Source organism: Hemitrygon akajei, chromosome 4 (genome assembly GCF_048418815.1).
Source record: "Hemitrygon akajei chromosome 4, sHemAka1.3, whole genome shotgun sequence".
NCBI classification, from domain to species: domain Eukaryota; kingdom Metazoa; phylum Chordata; class Chondrichthyes; order Myliobatiformes; family Dasyatidae; genus Hemitrygon; species Hemitrygon akajei.
In genome coordinates this window covers 55,369,649-55,395,032 of record NC_133127.1, presented here as the reverse complement: position 1 = coordinate 55,395,032, position 25,384 = coordinate 55,369,649, and the positions used below count along the sequence as shown (strand labels likewise).

The 25,384-nt window shown below is 41.2% G+C and overlaps 1 protein-coding gene across 5 annotated transcripts in view; it reads right to left on the bottom strand.

The window, feature by feature from the left end:
- The window catches only part of LOC140726361 (serine/threonine-protein kinase 32B-like), a 291,326-nt gene that overhangs the window by 7,780 nt on the left and 258,162 nt on the right, over nt 1–25,384 (bottom strand). For all 5 annotated transcript variants that reach the window (XM_073042634.1, XM_073042632.1, XM_073042636.1 and 2 more), the window contains 3 exons: nt 21,982–22,107; nt 6,998–7,129; nt 6,410–6,474 (listed from right to left, as the gene is read on the bottom strand). In XM_073042634.1, the coding sequence (XP_072898735.1) occupies nt 6,410–6,474; nt 6,998–7,129; nt 21,982–22,107 (323 nt within the window). The remainder of the gene's footprint in view (nt 1–6,409; nt 6,475–6,997; nt 7,130–21,981; nt 22,108–25,384) is intronic.

Here is a 25,384-nt window from a genome sequence, read left to right as displayed (position 1 = left end):
CATTTTCCTTCCACAAAGTATGGCTATAATCACTGAAGTGTTCCCCTGATATATCCAATAACCTCATTGTTACCAGCACTGCTTGATGCCACAGTATCAAATGCTGCCCTGATGACAAGCGAAAGTATTCTCACCTCACCTTTGGGATTCAGCTCTTTACCGTGTTTGGGCGAAGGATGTGATGAGATCTGCAGTTGAGTGGTCTTGGCATCAAACTACAGGTCATTAGTGAATAAAGTGCCGTTGATGACAGCTTCGATCAATTTGCTGGTGATTGAGAGAAGGCTGATTGGGTAGTGGTTATCTAGATTGGATTTGTCCTGCTTTTTGTCAATAAGATGTATTTGGGTTATTTTCTGCATTTTTCAGTGTTTTTTTGTGTCCTGAAGCTGCATTGCAGCACTTGCCGTATTAACAGTGTCTTGACAATTTCTTTGTAATGTGTGCTGTGAATCAGTTTGGCTGAAAACTAGCTTCTGTGTTGGTTAGATGGATTCTCAACACAATCCTAGGACTGATGCTTCAGTCATGTCTAATACTAATATTAATGCTAATACCCATACTAATTTTATAGTAACTGATATAAAATTATAGTCCTGTTCAGGTACTATTGCCTGTCATTAAATCTTTTTAAAAATTAGATTGAATTTATCAGTTGTGAAGGTCAATTCTGCCTTGAAGTTTAGAAAGAAGGACGATGACCATTCAATTAACTGGAGATTTGATTTACATAAAGAGTAATCAAAGGACAGGCAGCAACAATAATTTACATGCAACACATCCCACAGCATTCCAGCTTCAATATTATAAAGTAAAATTTTAACCAAGTATGCAAATATCATCAAATAGCTTAACAAAGAATTAAATGCCATGAGAATAGACAATTAAAACTTCCAAGGCATTAGGTATAATGATACCATAAAATGTTCTTTCATTGGTGAGTTTCCAGTATTAGTTTTTAATAGTTTATACTGAGTGGCTATTTGAGAAGTACAGATTCTAAGTTTTATTTTCACCCTCAAGATTGCTGGCTATGGATTTAATACCTTACGACCATAAGATATAGGAGCAGAATTAGGCCATTTGGCCCATCGAGTCCGCTCCGCCATTTCATCATGGCTGATCCAATTTTCCTCTCAGCCCAGTCTCCTGCCTTCTTTCTGTATCCCTTCAGGCTCTGACCAATCAAGAATCTATCAACCCCTCCCTTAAATATACATACAGTGCGGTCTCCACAGCTGCTTGTGGCAACTGAATTCCACAGACTCGCTACTCTCTGGCTAAAGAATTCCCTCCTCATCTCCATACTAAGAGGACGCCCCTCTATTCTGAGGCTGTGTCCTCTGGTCTTAGACTCTCCCACCATAGGAAACATCCTCTCCACATCCACACACAAGTGAAATTTTGCAGATGCTGGAACTCTGAGCAACACACACAAAATGCTGGAGGAACTCAGCAGGCCAGGCAGCATCTATGGAAAAAACAGTCGATATTTCGAGCGGAAAACCTTCGGCAGGACTGGAGGAAAAAAGCTGAGGAGCAGAGAGAGAAATACCAGGTGATAGGTGAAACACATGTCTGGTCTTACACCATCCTCCCACCACCCTACCAGTGACAGGGTTCCTCTTGTCCTCACCTACCACTGAACCAGCCTCCGCGTCCAGCACATAATTCTCTGAAACTTCCGCCATCTCCAACAGTATCCCACCACCAAACACATCTTTCCCCCCTCCCACTTCCTGCTTTCTGCAGGGATCACTTCCTACACGACTCCCTTGTCCGTTCGTCCGTCCGCGCTGATCTACCTCCTGGCACTTATCTTTGCTAGCTTAACACTCCTCCCTCACTGCCATTCAGGGCACCAAACATGTGAGGCAACACTTAAGCTGTGAGTCTGTTGTGGTCATATACTGTGTTTGGTGCTCCCGGTGTGGCCTCTTGTATATCAGTGAGACCCGATGTAGATTGGGAGACCTCTTCACCGAGCATCTACTCTCCATCTGCCAGAACAAGAGGGGTCTCCCAGTTGCCACCCATTTTAACCATATAACAATTACAGCACGGAAACAGGCCATCTCGGCCCTTCTAGTCCGTGCCGAACGCTTACTCCCACCTAGTCCCACTGACCTGCACTCAGCCCATAACCCTCCATTCCTTTCCTGTCTATATACCTATCCAATTTTTTTTGAATGACAGTATCAAACCTGCCTCTACAACTTCTACTGGAAATTTGTTCCACACAGCTACCACTCTGTGAATAAAGAAGTTCCCCCTCGTGTTACCCCTAAACTTTTGCCCCTTAACTCTCAACTCAAGTCCTCTTGTTTGAATCTCCCCTACTCTCAATGGAAAAAGCCTATCCATGTCAACTCTATCTATCCCCCTCATAATTTTAAATACCTCTATCAAGTCCCCCCTCAACCTTCTATGCTCCAAAGAATAAAGATCTAACTTGTTCAATCTTTCTCCGTAACCTAGGTTCTGAAACCCAGGTAACATTCTAGTAAATTTCCTCTGTACTCTATTTTGTTGACATCTTTCCTATAATTTGGTGACCAGAACCGTACACAATACTCCAAATTTGACCGCACCAATGCCTTGTACAATTTTAACATTACATCCCAAGTCCTATACTCAATGCTCTGATTTATAAAGGCCAACATACCAAAAGCTTACTTCACCACCCTATCCACATGAGATTCCACCTTCAGGGAACTATGTACCATTATTCCTAAATCACTCTGTTCTACTGCATTCCTCAATGCCCTACCATTTACCATGTATGTCCTAAATTCTAATTTTAATTCCACTTCCCGTTCCGATATGTCCATCCATGGCCTCCTCCACCGGTGTGACAAGGCCATAATTAGGTTGGAGAAACAACACTTTATATTCCGTTTGGGTAGCCTCCAACCTGATGGCATGAACATTGATTTCTCAAATTTCCAGTAATGCCTGCCCCCACCCCCCTTCACCACTTCCATCCCCTTTTCCCTCTCTCATGTTATCTCCCTGCCTGCCCATCACCTCCCTTTGGTGCTCCTCCCCCACCCCCTTTTTTTCCCCTTTCTTCCATGGCCTTTCGTCTCTTTCACCAATCAACTTCCCAGCTCTTTGCTTCATTCCTCCCAGTCCACGTTTCACCTGTCGTTTGGTGGTTCTCTCTCCCCTCACCTTTCAAATCTACTGCTTTTTTTTGCTCTAGTCCTGTTGAAGGGTTTCGGCCCAAAACGTTGACTGTGCTTTTTTCCATAGATGCTGCCTGGCTGGCTGAGTTCCTCCAGCAATTTGTGTGTACTGCTCTCCACATCTACTCTGTCAAGACCTTTCACCATTCATTTCAATGAGGTCATCCCTCATTCTTCTGAATTCCAGCGAATACAAGCCCAGAGCCATCAAACATTCTTCATATGACAAGCCATCCAATCCTGAAATCATTTTCCTGAATGTCCTCTGAAGCCTCTCCAGCTTTAGAATCTCCTTTAGAATAAGGGCCCAAAACTGTTCACAATACTCCAAGTGAGGCCTCACCAGTGCTTTATAAAGTCTCAACATTACATCCTTGCTTTTATATTGTAGTCCTCTTGAAATGAATGCTAACATTGCTGTCGCCTTCCTCACCACAGACTCAATCTGCAAATTAACCTGCACAAGGACTCCCAAGTCACACTGCACCTCAATTTTTGTATTTTCTCTCCATTCAGAAAATAATCACCACTTTATCTTTATATGCCAAAGTGCATGACCATACATTCCCTGACACTGTATTCCATCTGCCATTTCTTTGCCCATATTAGTGATTCTTTTAAGATCATTACTAAAGCCAGCACAATCTCTTCAGCCACCTCTTTCAGAACCCTGCGGTGTACACATTCTGGTCAGGTGACTTATCTACCTTCAGACCTTTCAGTTTCCCAAGAACCTTCTCTCTAGTTATTGTAACTTAACACACTTCATATCCCCTAACATCTGGAACTTCTACCACATTGCTAGTGTCTTCCACCATGAAGGCTGATGCAAAATACTTATTCAGTTTGTCTGCATTTCGTTGTCCCCCACTACACCTCTCTAGTGTCATTTTTCCGCAATCCAATATCCACTCTCACCTCTTTTTTACACTTTATGGATCTGAAGAAACTTTTGGAATCCACTTTAATATTATTGCCTAGCTTACATTTGTATTCCATCCTTACCTCCTTTATGACTTGTTTAGTTACCTTCTGCTGGTTTTTAAAAGCTTCCTAATCCTCCAACTTCCCACTAATTTTTGCTCTGATAAATGCGCTCTCTTTGTCTTTTATGTTGGCTTTGACTTTTCTTGTTAGCCATGGTTGTGTCATCTTTCCTTTAGAACACTTCTTCCTCTTTGGGATGTACAGTATATATCCTGTGCCTTCCGAATAGCTTCCAGAAATTCCAGGCATTGTTGCTGTGCTGTCATCCCTGCCAGTGTTCTTTTCCAATCAATTCTGGCTAATTCCTCTCTCATACCTCTGTAATTCCCTTTACTCCACTATAATACTGATAATCTGACTTTAGCTTCTCCTTCTCAAATTTCAGGGTGAATTCGATCATATTATGATCACTTTCCTCTAAGGGTTCTTTTATTTATAGCTCTCTAATCAATTCTGGTTCATTGGCACACCCAATCCAGAATAACTGATCCTCTAGTAGACTTCACCATGAGCTGCACTAAAAAGCTATCTCGTAGGCTCTCTAGAAATTCTCCCTCCTGGACTCTAGCGCCAACCTGATTTTCCCATCGACCTACATATTGAGGTCCCCCATGACTATTGTAACATTTGCAGAATATTTCCAATACTTTGCATTACTTCACTTTAGAATTGCAAATATATTTTCTAATGGGTGAGTAATCTTCTCTGCCAGATACATGTGAAAATTATTCCCCAACATGCAGTCTCTATATTGCACATCAGAGATTTTGATTATGATAATTAAACAAACAGCAGATGCCTCTAACCTGAAATAAAAACAGAAAATTATGGAAATATACTCATTAAGAACTCAAAACTGTCATTACTTTTGTTGCCAGTTTCTGCCCTACACTCAATTGGTCCATCTGTGACCTCCCCTTTTCTTTCTGGATTTCTTAGTTTCTGACTCTGAGGATTGGTTAGTGGCAAACTTGCATTACAAACTACATACTCCTGCAACACTTTCAATTATCCTTCCATTCTTATTCATCTAACAATTCCACTGTATTCTCTTATTTCCACTGTCTCTGTTGTAACTGCTCCAATTATGAGACTTCCCTTTATCCTTAACTGTGGTTTCTTCTCTACAATAGGTGGTTTGGCCATGTTTCATTTCTTTCCTGCATCTCTGCTTTCAATCCCTCTCAATTCAGCCAGAGCAGGATAGAATTATGAGGGTCCTCATGTTCCAGTACCACCAGCCTTTTCATTGAGTGAATCATCCTTCTCAATCTCTGCTTTCATTTCACTATTCAAATAAAATTCCCTTTTATGACTGACTCCCTGGTTCATCTTTCATCTCTGATCACTGTCCTTCTGATGTTTTTTTCCCATATAACCTCAGGACGTGCAATATTCCCCCCCCCCCCCCCCCACATGCTGTCTCACAATGTAGGGATCCAAGTAGTCCTTTCTAGAGAAGCCGAGAATAGCTTGCACTTTACTTACTGCATTCAGTGCTCACAATATGGTCTCCACTACACTGAAGAAACCAGCAACACACACAGAATGCTGGTGGAATGCAGCAGGCCAGCATTTTATGTGTGTTGCTTGAATTTCCAGCATCTGCAGATTTCCTCGTGTTTGCTGAAGAAACCAGGTTTATCCTACAACCATCATGGATAACTTCATTCACCAGAATTCTGAACTGATTCCACAACCTACAGGCTCACTTCCAATGACTCTACAAATTCATATTGTCAGTATTAATTATTTGTTTACTTATTTAGATTTTAATTTCCACTTTTTGACTTCTTTTGCACATTAGTCATTTGTGTTCATGTGCAGTTTTTCATAAATTCTATTATATTTCTTTAATTTCCTGAAAGTGACTGCAAGAAAATTAATCTCAAGGTAGTATATGGTGATATATACATACTTTGCTAATAGATTTATTTTGGCTTTGACTTTGAGAAAAAAAGACAGAGAGAGCTCCCAATTGCCTGTCACTTCAGTTCCACTCACTGCCTGACATAAATGCCTGTGGGCTCTTTCACTCTTCCAACAGGGATCAATGTAAGCTCTAGGAACAGTACCTCAACTTCTGTCTGGGCATTTGCAGTTTTCCAGACTCAATATTAAATTCAGCTGCTTTAGACAATTCACTATTTGTTTGTACCAGAACCAGCCATTTCTGTTATAAGGTTACTCATTTTTTTCACAAAAGATGATGGTTAAGTAATCAATGCACTTACTTCTCCCTGTTGAATATGATGAAATCATTGTGGACTGTTTCCAGGCACTGTTGAAGATGTCCGTTCTTCAACACCATGTAAACGTTCAAGGAAAAATCAGAAGAGTGGAAGTGTGAGAAAAATGTTAAAACCAGAGAAACAAGCAAATCAGCTGCAAATCTGATTTTTGAAAATTTGTAAGTTAATTACTGAGCGTGTCAACTTTAATGACATGGAAAAGAACACAGTATTTTGCTGTTGCCATTTTGATAAAATAAATTTGTATAATTGTTATAAAATCTACAAATGATAACCCTTTAAAACACCACATTCATCCCAGCAATTTTTGGAATTCCCAGATGTGCTAGTGCATTAAGTTCAGTATCAAGATTGAATTCCAGGAAGAATAACGCTGGGTTCTGCAATGATAAGGGATCGCCCAGAAAAACAACAAAGAGAAGAGTTATTCCATAATTTACAGTTTTTTTTTATTGGGTTACAAAACCTGCTGAAAATTGCATCCAAAGATCTACTCTGGCATTTTATGATACACTGATCATTTGGAATAGGATGTCTCAAACTTGATCAAGTTAGATTAAGACATCTTACCAGTGGAGAAGATTCTTTACTGAGATCCTTAGATTTATTTTTAGCCAGTCTTTTCTTTTTCTTGTGAAGAGGTTTGGACTCCAATATCATTTCTTCTAGTTCAAAGGTTGGATCACAATTCAACCTTCTTTTCTGTTAGAAAAGAGAAAATGTGGCAATGGGAGACTGAATGTCAACAATGGTTTGACTTTTAAAAGTGATTCATTACTAAAGAGTAATTGAGTTTAATGCCCTTTGAACCTGAGTTTTAAATTGAAGCTGCAAATGCAGCTGGTACTCTTGATAAAAATCTGTGAAAGAAATTTTTCAGCTTAATGGTGCTTGGAAACTGAAGTTAAGATGCAACCATTACTGTTTAGTGCGGCAGATGGCATAATAATGTAGAACATATAGCAAAGAGAAGAGATAGTTGGTAGAGGAAAGAGAAAATAGTGGTGTCCAAATCAGGAAGGTTAGTGAATTGTGTTTCCAACAAATAAGTTATTTTTGTGTTACAATATTTCAATCAAGAATCCTGCCTTGGAGTGTCAGAGAGAGAAAAAGACATTATTTTGTCAATTTTATTCTATGCAACCACTTTGCTTTCCCCTCACTTTCCACCAATCACTTCAGACACATTTCTAACCATTCACATTCTCATTATACTGGCCATCTTATCTCTCTATTAAGTCCTGATGCAAGGTTTCAATCTGAAGCGAGGACAATTACTTTGTTCCCACAGAGGCTGCTGAGCCCATTGAGATACTCCAGCAGATCTTGCTCTTGCTTTAAAGTTTCTATATACCTATCAGAGTGTGGTAGTGCTTTTCTGCTAGGTTTCTCCAAGGTATCTTAGAATGGGTTGGAATATAGGGAACATTGCATTTGGCTAAAAGAGGTGAATTTAAATTTTGTTTATTTACTATTTTTGGATGAAATCTATGAATAATTTTAAGCAAAACCTGTAGTAACTCACTAGGGAGCAACAGGTAATTTTAATTTAGTACTTCCAAAGCTCTGCATACTGAAATTTTCCTTACACCTGTTGGATATGTTGAAAAATATAGAGTGATTACTATGAATTGCCAATAGCTTCATTATTTCAGAGTCATCCTACTACAGGGCTGGTTAAAGACATTCTAAGTAGTTCAATAATCTTTCCTCTTCCCTCTTCCCTCTCAGTCCTGATGCACCGGCGAGGAACAAGTTGATGTCTGACCAATTTAAGTACGGGACCAGATTGGAAAAGTTTGGGTAGGGACCAAATCGAGGTGGTGGAGCCCAGGTTCAAGGGTGTATTGAATTGGCAGGGCTCAGGTCCAAGAGCAAGGAATGACCCAATGTTTGGCCAGCTTAAGTGCCAGACCAGATTGAAAAGGTCAGAGTGTCAGACCAGAGGCGAGGGATGGGCAGTTGTTCAGCTTGCAGCTCAGCAAGATTTACTCGTCTCTGTGCTCCTAACAGTCTCCTGGACCGGCTGTTGTTTTGACTGGCTTTGTGGCTGTGAACTCACTTTTGTGAACTGTTGTTTTGAATATTATTTTCATATGTTTTAGTGTTTGCACAATAAGTTCTTTTTTGTGCATTGGGTGTTTGATAGTCCTTTTTTTAAAATGGGTTCTATTGGTTCTTTGTTTTGTGGCTGCCAGTGAGGAGACATACCTCAAGGTTGTATATAGTATATATACTTCGATAAAATTGTAGTTTGAACTTTGAAATTTGAACCTGAACTATTTGCCTCCACAGATGCTGCTTGACCAACTGAGTTCTTCAAGTGTTCAGTTTTGTGTTCTGTGACTTGTTTGCTTAGATAGTTTGAAATTTATTTTATCTTGGAGTTTCAATATTCCTGTAGATTCTACTTGTGACCATTAAAATAGATCTAATCAATTCAATAAAAGTAGAAAACATTGGAGATACACCACAGCACAGACAGCAACTGAGAAGAGAGAAACAGAATGAAAAATTCAAATTAACTTATCACTAGAAGCGGGAAAGTAAGAAAACACGTGTCTTTTAATTTGCAAAGTGGGTAATGCAGACAATAGAGGGAGCATCTGTGACAGGATGGAGATTGGGTTGTCCATGAGACACAATTACCTTTGGTTGTTGTCCAGGAGAGGTGAAATGAATGTCTGTAATTTACATGTGAATATAAATTGAAGGAAGTAGAAGTTGGAAGAGGACAATAGTAGTATGAGTGAAAGTGAGAGTAAGTGACAATGAGAGTGAGAGAGTGAACAAGAGATAAAATATCATGAAAGTGTGAGCTGTAAAACACATCAGTTGTTGGAAGTCTGAGATGATAAAAGAGAATACCGAAAATAAACCTTCTCTTCATTTATTCAATGGCAGCATTTCTGATCAGATACATTCTTCCTTTTCAACGCATCCTCCTAGGCTCTAGCAAAGAGTTACTACCAACAATGCAGTAAGTCAAAACACTCATCTTTACCAGCTAACTAACTGACAAAACCAACTAGGTTTCTGCAAGTCTGGTTCTGCATTTCACAATACAAAGATTGAATCAATTTTTAAGCTAAGATGCCAATATTTGAAGCTGTGTAGCTTTATACTGAAAAACAGTAGAATACCAGAGGCCGTAATAATCTTACAGTGAGTGGAAACATGACACACAATTCAATATAACAAAATTAATCTTGTTTTGATAGAAACAATAAAGCATTCTGTGAAAGGTTTGAAACTGAATGGATCAAAAGAATAGGGAATTATGATTCTTTGGGATTACTGTTACAAAAATCATTAGATGTAGCAATGCAATTTAGTAAAGCTGTAGAGAGAAATGTAATTATAACTGAAAGTTAATACAAAGGCAGAGATGTTTTGTTTAAATTTCAATTGTACCTTTATCGGATTGTACTTGAAATATCACACAAAGAAAACTGAAGTATTGGAGACATGCGCTAAGGAATTATAAAGATGTTATCAGAACCAGCAGCTTGACAGAGACCAATTATAGTGGGGTTCATTTAGATGAAAGATGAGAAATAGCTTTCCTTCTAGGGGTTGCCAGACCAACAAAGCAAGAATAAATGACAACTACCAACAGGTTAGACAGAGAATGTAAGCAGACAGAAATAAGAATGCTTTCAGTAACTAATGGAGTGGTTGAAATAGATAACATCAACAAATGAATACCAGTGAAGGGTTAGAATGAATAGGTGGAGTATAAAAGAACAACTGGTTTGAAGCAATTATGTTAGTCAGTGCTATACAGCAGAAGACTTTGCCCAACATATCACAGGCACATCCCTCTGCACCATCAGTAGTACCCAGAGGAGGAGAACATGACATCCATCATCAAAGGTCTCGACCATCTGGGCCGTGCCACTCTCTTACAGCTACTAGTGAGCAGGAGGTACAGAAGCCAGAAATCAAATCTTCCCTGCAAGCATTTGGTACTTGAACATATCAGTACAACCTGAATCATTAGAGTTGAGCAAAACTGTGACCATCTTGATCACCGCATTAAAATGGACTTCTTTCATTCCGCTCTAATTGTGTATTTTCTTTTAAAAATTGTGTTTATGTTTAATTTATGTTTTCCTTGTGAATATTGCTCATATGATGCCCTGTTCCTGTGATGCTGCTGTAAGTATTTTTTATTTCACTCGTGCATACAACAATGAACTCGACTTTGACTTTCAGTGAGGCTCCATGAACTACAGGCATGCTGCAACTTGCCTGAATATTAGTGCTGAAGCTCGGAATCTGCTGTACATTGAGAAAACATTAACAATAATAGACACGAGAGAGACTGCAGAATCTCTAGGAAGCTTGAACAACATACAGAATCTGCTAGAGGAGCTCAGCAGGTTAGGAAGTACAGTATCTATGGAGGGGGATAAACAGTCGACATTTTGGTCTGAGGCACTTCATCAGAATGAAAAGATGTATGGATGGTGAGGGTTGGAAGTACAAGCTGGCAAGTTGTAGGTGAGTGGGGAGGGGATGCAACAAATTGGAAGGTGATAGGTGGAAAGGGTAAAGGGCCGAAGAATAAAGAATCTAATTGGAGAGGACACTGTGCCATGGAATAAAGGGAACGTGGAGAGAAACAATAGGGGAGTGATGGGCAGGACATAAGGGTGGGGGAGAAGAAGAGAAGGGATGAGAAGGTACCTAGAGTGAGCTCTGTCCATAGCAGAAGGTGGTAGAGGAAATAAAATAGATGGGTGGAGTAATTACCAGAAATCAGAGAAATTGATGTTCATGCCATCAGGTTGGAGGCTACCTAGATGGAACGTGAAGTGTTGATCCTCCCACCTGAGTTTGGCTTTATTTTGACAGTAAAACTGGCAATGGACAGTCATGACCACATGGAAATGGAAAGACAAGAACGGAAGCCACCAGGAGATTCTCCCTTCTGCTATGGACAGAGTGTAGTAGCTTGATGAAGTGGTTCCCAGTTGACACTGGGTCTCACTGATATAGAGGTTTCTGCACCAGAAGCATCGGATATAGCAGATGACTCTAACAGACTCACAGGTGAAGTGTTGGCTCTTCTGGAAGGACTGTTTAGGGCCTGAACTGTAGCGAAAGGGGAGTTGTACAGGCAGGTGTAACACTTGTCATGCTTGTGGGAATAAATGCCAGAAGGGAGATCTGTGGGGAGGAACAAGTGTTCAAGGAAGTCACCTAGGGGGGCGATCCATGCAGAAGGCAGAATAGGAGGTGAGGAAAAGATATGCCTCATGATAGGATCCCGATGGAGATGGCAGAATCTGTGGATGATGAGGTTCTAGATACAGGAGCAGGTGGAGTGGTAAGGACAAGGGGAAATCTATCCCTGTTATGGTGGCTGGAAGATGAGGAAAGGGCAGATGTGCAGGAAACAGAGGAGATGTAGGTGAGAACTGCATCGATGATTAGGAAAGGGAAACCCCATTTTTGATGCGAGACATCTCAGATTTTCTAGAATGGAAAACCTTATCCTGAGGCTAGATGCTGTGGAGACAGAGAATCTGAGAGAAGGGGATAGCATATTTACAAGTGACAGGGTGGGAAAGGTATGCTCAATTGATAGTTGTAAAAACTGTCCATAGTCTGTCTTTGGAGATGGAGGAAGAGAAATAAAGAAAGGGGAGAGAAGTTCAGATGTGAATCTGAGGGCAGGGTGAAAGTTGGAAGCAAAATTGATGAAAACTAATGGCTCAGCATGGGTGTAGGAAGCAATACAAATTTATTTGACAAAATAATGGAGCAAGAGTTGGGGATTATGGCTACACGTTTGGTTTGGAGGAGCCAAGAAAGAAATTGTTGAGGGTGGGAGCCAGTTCTGCCAGTCAGAGGAGAGTGGTGGAGGAGGGGAATGGATTACATCTATTGTCCAGAAAGAAACAGAGAGCTTCAAGGCTTCCCTGATGGAGGATGGAAATGTACAGGGACTGGGCGTATAAGGAATGGAAGGACTGTTTAGGGCCCTGAATGGTAGTGAGAGAGGAGGTGTAGGGGCAGGTGTAGCACTTGTCTGGCTTGCAAGGATAAGTGCCAGGAGGGAAATCAGTGGGGAGTGACAAATGGACATGAGAATCATGTATAACCATATAACAATTACAGCATGGAAACAGGCCATCTCGGCCCTTCTAGTCCATGCCGAATGCTTACTCTCACCTAGTCCTACTGACCCGCACTCAGCCCATAACCCTCCATTCCTTTCCTGTCCATATACTGTATACTGTACATATACTATACTTCCTTAGAAGGTTGGCGTCATTCAATGTCTGTAGTGAGATGCTGAAGATGTTCTATAGGTCAGTTGTGGAGAGCGCCCTCTTCTTTGTGGTGGCGTGTTGGGGAGGAAGCATTAAGAAGAGGGACGCCTCACGTCTTAATAAGCTGGTAAGGAAGGCGGGCTCTGTCGTGGGCAAAATACTGGAGAGTTTAACATCGGTAGCTGAGCGAAGGGCGCTGAGTAGGCTACGGTCAATTATGGAAAACTCTGAACATCCTCTACATAGCACCATCCAGAGACAGAGAAGCAGTTTCAGCGACAGGTTACTATCGATGCAATGCTCCTCAGACAGGATGAAGAGGTCAATACTCCCCAATGCCATTAGGCTGTACAATTCAACCGCCAGGACTTAAGAACTTTTTAAAAGCTATTATTAATGCTTTTTGAGATAGTGATTTAGATGCATATCATATTTTTTACTGAGTTAAGTATTGTATGTAATTAGTTTTGCTACAACAAGTGTATGGGACATTGGAAAAAAAAAGTTGAATTTCCCCATGGGGATGAATAAAGTATCTATCTATCTATCTATCTACCTATACAATTTTGCTTTAAAAGACAATACCGAACCTGCCTCTACCACTTCTACTGGAAGCTCATTCCACACAGCTATCACTCTCCAAGTAAAGAAATTCCCCCTCGTGTTACCCTTAAACTTCTGCCCCCTAAGTCTCAATTTATGTCCTCTTGTTTGAATCTCCCCTACTCTCAATGGAAAAAGCCTATCCACGTCAACTCCATCTATCCCCCTCATGATTTTAAATACCACTATCAAGTCCCCCCTCAACCTTCTACTCTTCAATGAATAAAGACCTAACTTATTCAATCTTTCCCTGTAACTTAGGTGCTGAAACCCAGGTAACATTCTAGTAAATTTTCTCTGTACTCTCTCTATTTTGTTGGTATCTTTCCTATAATTTGGTGACCAGAACTGTACACAGTACTCCAAATTCGGCTTTACCAATGCCTTGTACAATTTTAACATTACATCCCAATTCCTATACTCAATGCTCTGATTTATAAAGGCCAACGTACCAAAAGCTTTCTTCACCACCCTATCCACATGAGATTCCACCTTCAGGGAACTATGCACCATTATTCCTAGATCACTCTGTTCTACTGCATTCTTCAATGCCCTACCATTTACCATGTATGTCCTATTTGGATTATTCCTACCAAAATGTAGCACCTCACACTTAACAGCATTAAACTCCATCTGCCATCGCTCAGCCCACTCTTCTAACTGGCTTAAATCTCTCTGCAAACTTTGAAAACCCACTTCATTATCCACAACGCCACCTACCTTAGTATCATCTGCATACTTACTAATCCAATTTACCACCCCATGGTAAAGAGGACCCGGAGATTTATCCACTTTTATATTCCTTAAAAGCACCAGTATTTCTTCCTCTTTAATCGTCATAGTTTCCAAAGCTTCTCTACTTGTCTCCCTTACCTTACACAATTCAATATCCTTCTCCTTAGTGAATACCGAAGAAAAGAAATTGTTCAAAATCTCCCCCATCTCTTTCGGCTCCACACATAGCTGTTCACTCTGATTCTCTAAGGAACCAATTTTATCCCTCACTATCCTTTTGCTATTAATATAACTGTAGAAACCCTTTGGATGTACTTTCACCTTACTTGCCTCGTATCTTCTTTTAGCTTTTCTAATTTCTTTCTTACGATTCTGCTTACATTCTTTATATTCCTTGAGCACCTCATTTACTCCATGCTGCCTATATTTATTGTAGATATCGCTCTTTTTTTGAACCAAGCTTCCAATATCCCTTGAAAATCATGGTTCTCTCAAACTTTTAACCTTTCCTTTCAACCTAACAGGAACATAAAGATTCTGTCCCCTCAAAATTTCACCTTTAAATGACCATTTCTCTATTACATCCTTCCCATAAAACAAATTGTCCCAATCCACTCCTTCTAAATCCTTTCACATCGCCTCAAAGTTAGCCTTTCTCCAATCAAAAATCTCAACCCTGGGTCCAGTCCTATCCTTCTCCATAATTATATTGAAACTAAGGAGTAGAAAGTAGGAGGGAAAAGATGTACATAGTGGTGGGATCCCGTGGGAGGTGACGGAAGTTTCGGAGAATTATATGCTAGACATGGAGGCTTGTGGGGTGGTAGATGAAGACAGGAGGGCCCCTATCCCTGGAAGGGTGGCAGGAAGATGGAGTAAGAACAGACATACGTGAAACGGAAGATATGCGTTTGAGGGTGGTGTTGATGGTGGAGGAAGGGAAGCCCCTTTCTTTGAAAAAGGAGGACAGCTCCTTCATTCTAGAATGAAAAGTCTCATTCTGAAAGCAGATGCGGCAGAGATGAGGAATTGAGAGAAGGGGATGGTGTAGTCCAGGTAGCTGTGAAATTCCATGTGTTTGTAATGGACATCAGTGAATAAGCTGTCTCTGGAGACAGCGAGATTGAGAAAGGGAAGGGAGGTGTTGGAAATTGACCAGGTGAATTTGAGGGCAGGGTGGAAGTTGGAGGCAAAGTGGATGAAGTCGATGAGTCCAGCATGGGTGCAGTATAGAGCACCAATGTAGATTAGGAGAAGTGCTGTGATGTAGGAAAACTGTGGGACAGTTCTGCTTCCTGCACAATTCCCTTCTCTCAATTCCTCCATCTCTTCTGCATCTGCTCTCAGGATGAGGCTTTTCATTCTGGAACAAAGGAGTTGTCCCCCTTTTTCAAAGAAAGGGGCTTCCCTTCCTCCACCATCAATGCTGTTCTCAACGGCATCATTTCCATTTCACCCCCATCTGCTCTTACCCCATCTTCCTGCCACCCTACCAGGGATAGAGTTGATCTTGTCCTCACCTACCACTCCACCAGCCTCTGCATCCAGCACATATTTCTCCGAAACTTCCACCACCTCCGACAGGATTGCACCAAGCACATCTTTCTGCAGGGATAACTCCCTATGTGACTCCCTTGTCCATTCGTCCTTCCCCACTGATCTCCCTCCTGGCATTTAACCTTGCAAGCAGAATAAGTGCTACACCTGCTCTTACACCTCCTCCCTCACTACCATTCAGGGCCCTGGACAGTTCTTTCAGGTGAGGCGACTCTTCACCTGTGAGTCTGTTGGGGGTCATTTACTGTGTTTGGTGCTCCCGGTGTGGCCTCCAGTATATCGGTAATTGGGAGACCTCTTCACCAAGCATCTATGCTTCGTCCGCCAGAACAAGCAGGATCTCCCAGTGGCCGCCCATTTTAATTTCACTTCCCATTCCCACGCCGATATGTCCATCCATGGCCTCCTCCAGTGTTAGGATGAGGCCACACTTAGGTTGGAGGAACAACATCTTATAATCTGTATGGGTACCCTCCAACCTGATGAAATGAACATTGATTTCTGAAACTTCCAGTAATCACCACATCCCCTCCTTCATTTCCCATCTTCTTTTCCCTCTCTCACCTTATCTCCTTGCCCCCCCCCCCCCCCATTGCCACCCTCTAGTGCTTCTCCCCCTTTTTCTTTCTTGCATGGCCTTCTCTTTCTTTCACTTATCAACTTCCCAGCTCTTTACTTCATCCCTCCCACTCCAGGTTTCACCTACCACCTGATGTTTCTCCCACTCCTCCCCCCAGCTTTTAAATCTACTCATTAGCTTTTTTCTCTAGTCCTGCTGAAGGTTTTTGGCCCGAAACATCGACTGTACCTTTTCCCATAGATGCTACCCGGCCTGCTGAGTTCCTGCAGCATTTTGTGTGTGTTGCTCGGATTTCAAGCACCTGCAGATTTTCTCTCATTTGTCAGTGAGGTTGGTGATGGTGCAGGAGACACTGGCCTGATGTTCTTTAACAGAGTCCTGTTCAAGGGGTAAGAGGAGGTGTCTGAGAGTTGCCACCTGTCTCAGCAAGGTAGAACTCAGTCCACCAGAATATAAGGGCACCACCATTGCCTATGGATTTGATGGTGAGTTTGAGATTTGTGTGGAAGCAGTGGAAAACAATGTATTCAGAGGGAGTGAAGTTGGAATGGTAAAATCAAGATGTCTCATTGGCCATTAGAGATGAAGAGATCGAGAGTGGGCAGAAGGCCAGAGTGGGACGTTCATGAAGAGGCGGACGGTTAAAAATGGGAGAAGGGGTTCATCAGTGGGAGTGGGGGGAGTTGGAGAATCCTTGCCAAAGCAGTGGGCTGTGATGGAGGTTGCAGAAGAATAGCTCAGCATCATGACAGGAGTGGAAATTGTTGAGGTTTGAGCAAGGTAGGGCCCTTACTGAGGTCAGAACATTCTGCCTCAGAGAGAGGAGGGAGGAGGTGGTGAAGAAACGGCAGAGGTCAGAGCTGGCATCAGGGGAGGGTAGAAGGTTGGAGGGATCTTAGACAGTAACATTGGGGGGGGTTTCTGAAAGCCAGTGGTAATGGGCCCTGGCAACAGTTTTGCATGTATTAAAAGGTAATAAAAATAAATTGCTATGGATGCTGGATGTCTGAATCCCCCAACAGGTTAGTCAATGTATTTAAAGAAAAAAGAAGTTTCTACACTTTAGTATCATGAGAACAGAAAAAGCAAGAACACAAATGACAGGAATGGTCAATAAATTTAGTTGAGATATTGAGTCTATAGTGATCATATTTCAGCTGTTCAGCCATTCACCAAGATCATGATTGACACGTTATTCCAACTTCAATATATTGATCATCTCCCATAACCCTTGATTCCTTTGGGATCCAAATATCTATTTGCCTCAGCTTTGAGGATAGTTAATGATCGAGCATTCACAGTTCTTTGGAAGAGGGGATTCTGATGATACACAACCTTCCAAAAGGTGAAATTCTTCCTCATTGCTGTCTTCACATTCCCTAGATCAAAGGTCTGCAATTTCTCATAAATCTTCTTCTGAATTATTATTGTTTCAATTGATAATTGCAACAGAATACTGAGGACCATTTATTAGGAATATTTTATTGTATGTTTATTAAATCATTTAATGCCTAGATTAGAAACATAGAAAACCTATATGCCCTTCGGCCCACAATGCTGTGCCGAACATGTACTTTAGAAATTACCTAGGGTTACCCATAGCCCTCTATTTTTCTAAGCTCCATGTACCTCTCCAGGAGTCTCTTAAAAGACCCTATCGTTTCCACCTCCACCACCGTTGCCGGCAGCCCATTCCATGCACTCACCACTTTCTGCATAAAAAAAACTTACCCCTGACATCTCCTCTGTACCTCCTTCCAACACCTTAAAACTGTGCCCTCTTGTGTTAGCCATTTCAGCCCTGGGAAAAAGCCTCTGACTATCCATACAGTCAATGCCTCTCATCACCTTATACACCCCTATCAGGTGTATAAGATTATACTCGCAAATAGGAAAGCAATCTGAATATTTTAAATGGTTTTTCACCAAATTATTCAATTGCAATTTTTGTCCACAGAATTGCTCTTTAGTGACATTCTACATAGTGCATGCAAACAGAAGTAGAAAGGAACTTCCAAACAGCTTTTACTTTAAGTGTAACAGGTAATGTATCTCATCGTTACCTAGTTTGGAGACTATTAACTATAAGGAGAGGTTTGATAAACTAGAATTGTTTTCTCAAGAGCATCAGAGGCTCAGAAGTGACCTGCTAGAAGTACTTAAAATCACAATAGGCAGAGAAAGACTTTTACCCATTATTGAAATGTCAGATACTATAGGGATTTTAGAAGAGAGGGAAAAATTTTTAAAGAGATTTGAAAAGGAAAGTGTCTTTACACAGAGTGTGGTCAGGGGCGTATCTATGGAAAATAGCGCCTATGGCAAGCACTGAAATTGTGCCCCTGCCCAAACGTCTGACACCCATCTTTTAGTTAACTTTACCATAATATCAGTTCAAAAATACAAGTCAGGCTTGTTAATCTTTTAATTAACAAATTATGACATTACAAAAAAATTATAACTGTACCTTCCTTGCTTTCACTGTTGCAAATTGGTCTATGATGAGATCAAAGTAGTTTTTTCAGTTTCTTCTCTTTCTACACTTAGCAGAGCAGGATCACAGAGTCTGCCTTGACCCATGGAGGCTCTCAAATACAAAAGTATTAGTTTTAACTTGCTGAATGATCTCTCACAGCTGGCGATGGAAACTGCGATGGTTAGCATATCTGAATAGCAATGCGAAGATTGGGGAAGACGCTCTCATCTCCATACTGAACAGTAAATTCAAGAAGCTCTTCACGTCTTGATATTTTCATGTTGACCCACCTTGATAGCAATATTCTTCATATAGCTGCTGTCCATCAACATCAGAGCTGTACAATTCGCCCAAATTTTCACACTTCTTCTTTAGATCATTACTCTCGAGTTCTCATCAGCCATTCATTTTTCTCATCTCTGACGTCTTTCAACTTCAATATTTCATTCTTGACAGAGACCGACTCCTTCTTCGAGTGACTCACTGACCAACACTTCTCTTTCATCATAAAAATGATCTTGGAGGCTTTCAAATCCAGAGCAACATTGTGGAAGTTCATGCTAGGATCCTGCAGCCTCTTTTGAATATGGTCAATGCGAATGAGTACTTTGTTCCCAAATCCTAGCAAAATCAGACAATCGTAACTCAACATGCAGTTGTACAGCTGCCTTGCATCACTTCTTGTTTCACTGGTCTCGTTTTCATTGTCTATCATGTCCTGGAGAACTTGAATTATCTCCTCAAAGTACCTGTCAATGGGCTTCACTGCTTCTGTCCTTGCACTCCACCTGGTTTCGGACTCCGACTTAACAACCACAGTCACGGCATTTTTGAGTTTTTCCCAGCGCTGTGTTGAATGAGAGAAAAACATGTAGAGAGCTTCGATGGTTCCAAAAAACGTGACCATCATTGTATCCTGCTTAGTTGCATGTACACCCATCAAGTTGAGTGAGTGATTGTTGCAATTCACAAACACTGCCAGGTGGTTTTTCTCACTTATTCTTTGATGAACACCACTTCTGTGTCCAGCCATCACAGCAGCATTCGTTGTCATAGCACTGTGACCAACAATCTTGTAGCTTCATTTTGTCCTTCTCTAGCTGTTTCAAGATGTCTTCAACCAAGCTCTGTGTCCTTCTGGCTTATCTGGATAAAACCAAGGAAGGACTCTCTAACACGGACTGTTTTCCTCGCAAAATCAACTTCCACACACCTCTCTACTTCTGATATCTGCTCACGGTGTGCCTGATCAGGAGTCAAGTCGAACATGAGACCATATTACTTGGCTTTACGAATACTTCTCAGTAAACTCTGGTGAACAGTGGATGCCATCAAGTGGATGAATTCGTTCTGGACACCCGGTGAAAGATAAGACGAGGATCTAGGATGACTTTCCAAATGAGTGAGGTGGTCTTTTACGACTGGGTCAAAGATGGCCAGTAGTTTCAGTAAGCCAAGGAAATTTCCCACATTGGAGTCATCGTCCAGCTGAAGTGACTCCCTGTGTCCTCGCAAAGCCAGGTTCTGAGTCACAAGGAATTTTATGCAGTGAAGAATTCTTGTCAAGATATCACGCCACTTCTGCTTTTCCTTCTCAATCTGTGACTGAAATACCGCGTCCATACCTCCTCTGCTTCCAGCTAAATTTCTTTCCATTTCTTTCCATTGTGTGAAGCATTCCCGATGATTCTCGGCATTTTCATGAACACTAATCCTTTCAGGTGCTTTCCACTGGTTGAATCCACTTTCCTGCTCCAATGAGGATTGATGGTCTGACCAGGAATAGAGAAGACAACAGATACAACATGCAGACTTTTTAGAAGGGGAATAGAGCAGACATGAGCGAGTCACTTCCTCACCACGACCATTTCCCAATTTCCTCTTGAACTGAGTTTTGTTCATTGAGCGGTTATTTGTTGGTAGGAAAGGCCCCTCACTGTTCTGGAAATACTCCGAATCCAGCTTTATTATTTCTGTTCTCAATGCGTCAGGCAGAATTGCTTTTCCAGTATCTTTGTCGAACTTCAGAAGTCCAATTTCATGCTGTTCAATCATTTCTGGTGTGACAGTTTGAGGCTCTTTGACACCATCCAGTTCACTAGGTTCAGTGTCGTCAGGTTCAATCTCGGCAGGTAAAATCTCATCAATAAACTCAACATCACCACCACCACCATCGTCTTCCCCTCCTGTCATGTCCACGTTCTCTGTGGCAGCCTCACTCTTAATCTCGTCATACTCGGATTTATCTGACTTCACTTCCTCCTCGGCTTGTGACGCATTTTTACTTGATCCACCTTTAGATCTAACAAACTTGTAGCAGGTGAAGGAGACTCCATGGAACATGTTGAACTACTTGTTCCGGGCTTTTCAAAGAAGGGCATGAAGAACTTGCTTGACTTCTTGGCTTCCTCCACCTCCAACTTTCATCTCTTCCATCCTTCAGCTCCACTTTCCTTCTTCTTCGTGAAGAAACGTTTCACGGTCATCTTACACAATGCTCTGAAATAAGGCCATCCTAGTACTTCTCACCCATGATAATCAAAGACAGATCACACATCGGAATAAAATTCTTTTTTCACTATCCGAGAATGGCTTGTCTGACTTTAATAGAAACTGCTCAGTGGTGCCCACCTTCAAGTGGCGCCCAGGGCACGTGCCATACCTGCCATACCTTAGATACGCCACTGAGTGTGGTACATACAAAAGCAACGTTTAGAACATAGAACATAGAATAGTACAGCACAGTACAGGCCCTTCAGCCCACAATGTTGTGCTGACCCGTAAACCCTGCCTCCCATATAACCCCCCACCTTAAATTCCTCCATATACCTGTCTAGTAGTCTGTTAAATAAGAGGCATCTAGACCAACACTTTAACTGACAGGGAATAGAGAGAGATAATAGAGATACTATTGGCAGGCAGATGGTATAGTTTATTTTGGCATCATGGTTGACGGAGGCATGACAGGCAGAAGGACCTATTACTATGCTATACTATTCTACTATGTTCTATTCATTTTGTGATTCCTCCCTCACACAACTTACAGTGCTGCTAATTCTGGAATTTTAAAATGTATTTGGGAAAAGATTGCTTTCGGTCATTTGTGCTCAGTATGCACAAAATGTTCTGCTACCAGTTGTACATTTAGTTCTGTTGATTTCTATTGGTTTTTGCAAGTGAATACAATGACCGAAGGAAAATTTCTCCCCCACTGTTTCAGGCAGTGATCAGCGTTATTAAGTGCGACAATTAACCCAAGTACAGGAATAAATTAATGAAATGAAAACTGGTATCTTTTGCCTTCATTTTTTAAACTCACATTAGGAATAAAACCAGGAGTGAGATTCTTCTCCAGAACAGCATCCCAATTCACATCAGCCAAGTATGGAGAATTCTGAATGTCCTTGAGACTTGACAGGCGATACTCAGGCTCTTTCATGAGAAGCTAAAGTGACATGAAATACTGTATTTTAACACTGTATCCTGCTGATTGATAAAACAGTCACTAAGCTTTGAAATACATAGAAAAGCACAGAAATTTCTAAGATTAAATATTTTCCCAGTAATTAGTAGTAACTTGCAATATAGGAGTACATAGTCAGTCTTGTCCAGAGAATGGCAAATCATATTCTACCTTCATTGATGCATTCAAATTTCATTTGAAAATAAATCTGGAAATGAGAACCATGAAACTTTGATTGCTGACTAATTTCCTCTCAAGAAGGTCTCACTAAGGGAGTTCTATGTATGATTGTGATCTTACGTTTATGTGGGTGCCTTAATCATTTTGTAATTCACTCAATAATAGCAAACAAAAAAAGCTTACCACCAACTTCTCAGAATGAATAGAAGTAAAAAGATAAATTCTGTCCATGCCATAACTTCTGATGTTGCAATGAGAAGCATCAGCAACGCATTAAAACATTAAACCATTATTCTAGTTTAATGATGGCCAGAATTTTCACAAGAAGGCCTTGTATTTGACAAAAGGCACAAAGAAATCTGCCCACAAAGTACAGGGTGCTTTTGTGGGAAAAATTTCATCTCCCATCATTAACCGCTGTCAGCTACAGTAAAACTCCAAAAATGTGGTATCCAATGGTTTGATATTTGGCTCACTATAGTCCTCAGCATGAGTCAGGAGGTTAGAATGCAGCCGGTCCTGGGTTGGAACACCAATGGTCAGGAATGTGAGAAGGATTGCAGCCAGTGTTGAGAATCGGATGCCTTTATATTGGTAACTGGTTTATCATTTTCACATGCACCAAGCTTTTGTTTTCATACCATAGACAGATCATTCCATGGATAAGTACATTGAAGTAGTACAACAAACAGAAAGCAGAATATAATGCTACCTTATAGAGAAAGTGCAGTGCAATTATACACTTAAGGCACAAGGGCCATACTGAGTTAGAGTCGAGGTTGATCAAGAGTTCATCTTTAGCGTATAAGACAGCTGTTCAAGAGGCTTGTAATTGTGGAATAGAAGCTGTCCTTGAGTATGATGGTACATGTTCTCAAGCTTGTGTATCTTTTGCTCAATGGGGAGGGGGAGAAGAGAGTATGACTGGGATGGGAGGGGTCCTTGAATATGTTGGCTGCTTTCCTGAGGCATCATTTCACAAGCTGAAACTTATTGGGTTCCATTTCCTGCTTTCTTTAAACTCATTGGGTGTATTTAAAAATTATTACACTACTATGAGTTGTGTGTAAAAAAAAGCAAAATAAATAGTTTTGGGCAGTTATCAGACAAAATTGCAAAAGACTGCAAAATCTGCTGGTCTAGCAGAAAGGGTGCTTTATTCTCAGAATTTTTCTGTACCTTCTGTTGGGCAGCAATGGTACCAAACCACTAAACCAGCTGGGCAGCCATGGAATCATAGAGCAATGTAGCATGGATACAGGTCCTTCAGTCCAATGAGTTCATGGCAACCATTGTACTCATCCAGCTAGTCTCAATTTCCTGAATTGAAAATCACCTCATACTTACCTATACTGAAATCCATTGCGACTCCTCAACCCACTTCCCTAATTAATCAAAACTCCACTGTAACCTTTTTCACTATCAACAACATCTAATTTTGTGTCTTTCACAAACTTACTGATCAAACCCTGTGAATTAGCATCCAAATCATTTATGTAATTAATGAATAATGAGGATCCCAACATCCACCCCTGGGGCACATCAGCACTAGACTTTGGACTCCATTCTGAGAAACCTCAACACCACCACCACCACTTGCATCCCATCTCAAAGCCAATTTTGCATTGACCTGACAAGCTATTCATAGATTCCATGAACCTAACCTTCCAGACCATCCTACCATGTGGGATCTTGTTGAAGGCCTTGCTAAAGTCTAAATAGACAACATTCACTAGCCTGCCTTCACTGTCCTTTCAGTTACCTCTTGAAAAAAATATCCAAAAGTCTTGTCAAGCACAACTTGCCTTGCACTAATCCATGCACATTTCTCCTATTCAGATTCTATCTATCCAAATGCTGGCATCTCCAGTCCTTCAGAATTCCCTCCAGTGAATTCCCACTCCTGACCAACCTGTAATTCCCTGGCTCATTCTCGCTACCCTTCTTAAACAATGGAACAACATTAGCTGTCTTCCAGAGTTTCTCTGGCGGCTAACGATGAAGCAAATATCTCCTCGAGGGCCTTCAACACAACTTTCAGATTAACTTGTGTATCCTTTTTGTGAGCTACCAGGCATCTGACCAATTTCAATTGCTATGAAATCACCAGAAATCAATGGTGCATTTGTTTTTTTTTGTGGGAACCCTGAAGTACAACTTTGTGATTGATATTAATTTTCTTGGTACTTGAAGTGGGCATTAGAAGGGTGTGGTGGTGGTAGTGAGAGGGAGGATTAAGAACTATCAGAAAAGAATGCTGGGGCCAAATATCAGGCCAGCTTCAAAAGAAATTCCACTGACCTCGAGGTAATGCAATAGAAAGAGGCTTGTGGAAAATGCGTTGGGAGTAAGGGTACATGTCTAAAGCACAAGGTGCTGTGCCCGTTGTGTACCACAAAGATACACTTTAGTTTTCACTCACTCACAGAGAATACATTTTGTTTTAGGGTGTTGGGATGGTGTGGGTTGATTCACTCTCAGTTTCTTCTTGCCCATAGACACTTGCTAATAGCCATTTCCTCGGGTGAATAAAAATACATTACAGGTCTCACTATTGTTATAGAAAATATCTTCCATAAGCATTTAAAATGATGGCCACTACAGTTGGGGTGGTAAAGTTGGATGGTCCATTCTTAAGCAACTACGGTATATATTATTTTTTGACTGGCATGAGGGGTAAGTTGTTTAACACAGTGAGTGAATTAAGGTCCGAATGCATAACTAAGTGTTATTGAGGAAAATTGAATCATGGTATTCAAATGGGAAATAGGGTAATATTTCAAAGTAAAATAGTTACAAGTGTATGGGAATAAGAAAGTAAGACAAGGGCTAGCTGTATTTCTCTTGGACCAAGATGGCTATTAGGACTAGAACTAGGCCAGTGATTCCCAACGGGGGCCGTACTGCCCCCCAAAGGGGTGGTTACATCTCTTAAGGGGACGTTAGAGGAAACAGAAGTCATCAGGGGGTATTCAAGTTTCTTGGAGGGAGGCACCCTAACTTGAGAACAAGACCTGACTGACTGTTAGTAGAGCAGGCACTTCCAAAGAAAAAAGAATGAGGCACTCAAACACAGGAA